The following is a 5,272-nucleotide window of genomic DNA, read 5'->3' on the forward strand; positions in this document are numbered from 1 at the left end:
TTTAAATCCATCAGAGAGAAGTCCTCAGAACTCGGCTTGTCTTTGGACATTACAGATATTTGGTAACTTTAAAATGGACTCTCCCTTGAAATCAAGAGAGAGGGGGGGAGAGAGAGAGTTGTCTGTGTCCGCCATGGGGCCCCTGCTTGCTAAGTGCTGTTGGGGGTCCCTCGTGCAGCTGCACCGCGATATGTCCGCCTCTGTATACAGAATCCCTGTCACGTCTCTGACCACACATCAGCATTAGCTCTGACCGAGTTGTCAGCGTGTTTAGTGCTAGTAAAGTTTTCTTGACGTCATCAGGCTGCGCCTCACCCACGTGCATGTGTGTACAGCAGAGCGCAGAGAGATCATCATGGGGGAGCCAGGTAAAAAGAAATCGCTGATTGATAGCAGGAATGACCCTGTAAAGAACTTCGAGAAATGGAAGAAGAAATACACAAGGAAAAAGGAGAAATGTAAAGTCCAAAGAAAGCAGAACAATAAGCCCGAATGGCAGACAGAAAGGGAGAACATCAGCCGCCTGGAGGAGCGCTACAACGAGGTAATCCATGTGTGGGGGCAACTGGTGTACACAGGAGGGTAAAATCACACCATGGAGGCTTCATTGCCCCCATCCTCAGGGGTGCCAACATGACCATCCTTGGGGTCTGTAATCACCTCCATCCTTATGGACTGCCAACATTTCCCATCCTAGGGACCTAGAATTCCAGGGTCCCTGTCTGTGGGGGGTCTTTTCATTTAAATACATTTATAACATTATACTTTCATTTAAATGATAAAGGGAACCTGTTCAGTGAGAGTTATGTGGAGGGACTCTGATCTCCATAGATAGTGCTGGTAATAGAAATATTATGTTATAATGTAATTCTTGAAGAGTTCCCCACCTCGTCAGAGGGGTTCTTTAGGAATGGGTTTGCCATGTTCCTGGGAAGTGAAACCAGATGTGGTTAACTTTACAATTTCCATAATGTTACTGTCATTGTGCCCCAAATGCTGATTGTGTAATATGATTTCAGTATCTAACACCTCTCATATTACATAGTTGGGAAGGATACAGAGAAACTGAGATGTGGGAGGAAAAACATAGCTTTGCTATCCAGGATCTCTGCTTGGGTTTAAGTTTTCTTAGCCTCAGCAATAGGAAGCTGGGGGTGGGGGGTGCTATATCTCTTTATTATATGTGTTGCCTATTATAATTCAAACAACTTTTAACAAATATACTAGGCGACCAATGTAAAGAATACATTTATGCTGGAGATTGCAAAATAAAATTTTGCGTATAACATTAGTAAGTGGTTGTGTACAAAATCATGATCCTGAATCTATGTCCTTTATAACCAGTTTATATCAGGAAATGTTTCATTACATTATGAATAGATCCCTAAAAGAGAAAATATTAGCAAAGAGGAAGAAGGAGTTATATCAGACTGGTTAAGGGGTTTACTAGGAGCGAATTTTATTAAAAACACATTTTCACTTGTTAGGTTGCTTTAAATGACATCATACACAAATGGAAGCTCAGCCTTTTATCTGTGTATGAATAAATACAAATGAATACAAATCACACAATGTTACTTTGTATCTCTATCATGCATCTTGAAATGCAGTGTGTCAGGTGGTCCAGATTTAGAAATCCAAGCATTGCTGGCAGATGTGCAGTGGAGAGGCAGAGCTTACCACATACACGTCTTGTGTAGCTGGCTGACATTTTATAGGTCTTATTACATTCACAAATGGTTATGGACATAAGAATAAATGAATGTTTCTTTGTTTGTGTTTTTGTCTGTTTCATTTAGATTAACACCAGCGAGATAACCAGATTCTCAGACTTTCCCATATCTAAAAAAACTATTCGTGGTGAGTACAGCTACTGTTCTATATTTTACTGAATGATGTTACTTTTTTTTATTACATTATTTCCAGTTTAAAGAAAAGCTAAGTTCGGTTCCATGTGTTGATCTAATGTTGAGTTTTTAAAGATACTGGAGACATAAAACCACTAGGCAATTACCAGATATCTCTTACAAACTCAATAAATCTGGGCACATTATGAAGGTTCTTTTCGTGGTTCTGTTGTGGAGAAGAGACGTGATGTCTTAGTCCACACCAACCCCTTTTTTTGGTGACCTGGAAACTCCTCTCTGGCTTCTGTTGTGTGGGAGGTAATTCCTAATGCACCCACTCTAAATTATTTTTTTTTAGGCCACAGAATTAATGTCAAAGACTGTCAGTGCGAATAGTACTGAAGCCCAACCATTACCTGCAAACCTGCAGTAGATGTTTAAATCTGATTGGTGAACCATGCAGGGATGTTGTACCGCAAGTACATACCCATACATATGAGGGGCTCTGTATGTTCTAGCAGCACCTGCAGCTTGGTAAACCAATAGCTTAGCTTATAATGTTAGTTTTTGTTGTTTTTACTTCTCTCTTGTTCCTGCCTTTAATCACAGTATTGATTATAAAATAGCTTGTAGGAATTTTGTAAAGTATTGAACATTCATGTATTATTTTTATCCCCACTTAGGTTTGGTTGAGGCTCAATACCGGCTACCTACTGAGATCCAGAAGCAGACAATCGGGTTGGCCTTACAAGGAAAAGATGTTCTTGGAGCTGCCAAGACTGGATCTGGGAAAACCCTGGCTTTTCTAATTCCCGTAAGATATTATATTGTATTATGTGCTTTTTTTGTTGAATTTTAATGATTTAACACTAAACAGACAGAAACTAGGAGATAAACTTTCTGTTGTTTTTGTAATGTTGTTGTGAACTTTTCTTCCTTGGATTGAAACACCTATAATTTGTACAAATAATAGAAGGCAGTCTGTCTTTGACAATTCAAGTTTGGATTTGTTTCAGCAAACAAATGAATTCAAGCTTTTCATTTTCCTGTGCAGGATTTTACACATATGGTCTTAAAGGAAGGAGACTTGTACCAACTTCAAATCTCTCAGACTAAAGCAGCCCAGTAATCTTATATTCCAAGAAAGTTATACATGGCTGAGTAATCAGATCAGCACCAAAAATGTAACTCATTTCTTGACTTTCTGCAGGCTCTGGAATGTTTGTATCGGCAGCAGTGGACAGCAGATGATGGGCTTGGAATACTGATCATCTCTCCCACCAGAGAATTGGCATATCAGACCTTTGAGGTTCTGCGAAAAGTAGGCCGGAACCATGAATTCTCTGCAGGTCTCATCATTGGAGGAAAGGTATGTGTGAGAATGCTTATAATGCTTAATGTTTTAATCCTGGCCCTGCCAAGTCATGTATTCGCTTCACAGCCATTCTTCAGACAGTTCTACTTAAAGTTACCTTCTGGATTTCTGCGTCAGACAAGTCAGATGTGAACGATAAAACATTAACAGTAGTTTTTTTTTTTTTTGCTGTTGTATTTAAAGCACAAAACTCTTGCTAGGAGAGCAGCAAGATGTAGAAAAGGGCCACTGCTTAGTATGTGGAAGCAATGGTCCTTTTACAGCAGCTAAATGCACTTCCAGCTGAGTAAGAACTATAGCTCTGCAATCAGCAAAGTTCATGTTCCCTGCTGATTGTACAGCTTTAGCTTTGACTCAGCCGAGGGCTTTATAAACTACAACATAAAACTTTAATTGGTCTTTAATGATAGATAAATATGAAATTCTTTCAGCCTGGTGTAATGCACTAGAGATTTCCCCAGTGAAATCTGGTAACCTTGAATTTCATATACTGATACTTACTTCTCTTCTATTGCCTTGTGATTTGCAAATTCAGGCTAACAATATTTTTTAGATTGTTATATATTACTAAAACTGGAAAAATAATTATTACTGTTTTCATGGTCACAGTTTGATCTGATGTTTATTTTTTATCCTTTATATTGTTTAAGCTTTGTAATTTGTTAACTCCATCTGGAATTAGACTTATTTCTTATGTATCAAACTTATTAAAGGTGGGAGTCATATAAAAAAACAAAACCTGAGATTTTATATTCAGGTGTTACTGTAGTGTTTTGACAATGTTTTTGTTGGGAACCCCTGTATTTGATGTTGGAGGGGGATTCCTGACCACATCCAGTGCAGGTTATTTCCCATATCCTTTATTTACTGAAAGCTTGCTATGAACTTTTTTGGCAAATGCTGATCAGATTTAAACTTGCTTTGGAAATTTGTGATTGATGGGAGAGAAATCAGAGAAATCTGCCTAGTGAAGTGCTGCCTAGATTCTGACTTTATAGCACTACACACAGAATAATAAAGTCAATTAAATGCCATTTCAGACTGTAGCAAATTTGCATTCTTTGATAGTATTGTGCATTTTCAATTTCAGGTTCAATTTAATGCAGAAATTACTGTTTAAATCTTTGAAACAGTAATTAATGCCTATAAAACAAGCAATTCTCTACTTTATTGAAGTCATTATTGAGCTTATGGTATTAGTACTTTTTATTTGGTTTGCTCCTTTTTATTTGTATTAGCTTTTTCTTCTGTCTTGTAAGCACCAGGACATTGGTATAGTTGCATCATAATAACTAGAGGCCCTTTTGCTGTTTTTCTTTGCCTTTGTAGGATCTTAAGCAAGAATCAGCCCGCATTCATCGCACAAACATTCTCATCTGTACCCCTGGTCGTCTCCTGCAACACATGGATGAAACCTCATTTTTCCATGCTAGTAATCTTCAGATGCTTGGTAAATTGTTAAATTTAGCGTTGAATATTATTCATCCTCCTGATATACACAGATTCAGGTTTCTTGAACTGTCTTTTAAAGTCTTAGGAGACAACTTTAATTTGTATAGTCTTTTTTTCGCCTGTATCCTGTAAACAGTGGCAATGATCTGCAAGCTCATCCACTCTCTTTAGTGTTGTCGTTGCCTGTCTGAATTTCCAGATCATTTGTGAATACAGCTTACTTTTCTGGCATGGTTAGAGTATCCCAGGTTGTGGGTAGGAGCGGCCAAGGTGGTCAACGTGGTTATTGTGCTGTCCTGTCTTGTGCTATGCATTACAATGATGGGAAGACCTATTGCTCATCAAACACTTAGTCTGGGAGGCTTATGATCCAACAAGAAATAGTCAGTGGCTCCTCGTGTCTTTGCAGTGATCTGCATCTGTGGTTCTGTGATCCTGCTCTCCATGCATTTCTTTATTTTTTTTTTTTTAAATTGTATTTTTATTGAAATAATTTTTAACGGGGTACAGAAAGGAAAAAGGGAAAGCACAAAATAAAACTAGGAAACAATAACAAAACATACACAAATTTCAAGGGTAACATAAACCAATTCCCAAA

General features: G+C 38.1%; 1 protein-coding gene across 1 annotated transcript in view; it reads left to right on the plus strand.

The window, feature by feature from the left end:
• Window positions 1-34: 34 nt before the first annotated feature.
• LOC140321065 (probable ATP-dependent RNA helicase DDX10) overlaps window positions 35-5,272 on the plus strand; it is a gene marked incomplete at its 3' end in the record, with an annotated part of 11,941 nt that continues 6,703 nt past the window's right edge. The window contains 5 exon segments of the mRNA XM_072397950.1: window positions 35-544; window positions 1,800-1,860; window positions 2,531-2,661; window positions 3,058-3,216; window positions 4,552-4,672. Coding sequence (XP_072254051.1) covers window positions 356-544; window positions 1,800-1,860; window positions 2,531-2,661; window positions 3,058-3,216; window positions 4,552-4,672 — 661 coding nt within the window.

This window comes from Pyxicephalus adspersus, unplaced genomic scaffold (genome assembly GCF_032062135.1).
Source record: "Pyxicephalus adspersus unplaced genomic scaffold, UCB_Pads_2.0 Sca532, whole genome shotgun sequence".
NCBI classification, from domain to species: Eukaryota; Metazoa; Chordata; class Amphibia; order Anura; family Pyxicephalidae; genus Pyxicephalus; species Pyxicephalus adspersus.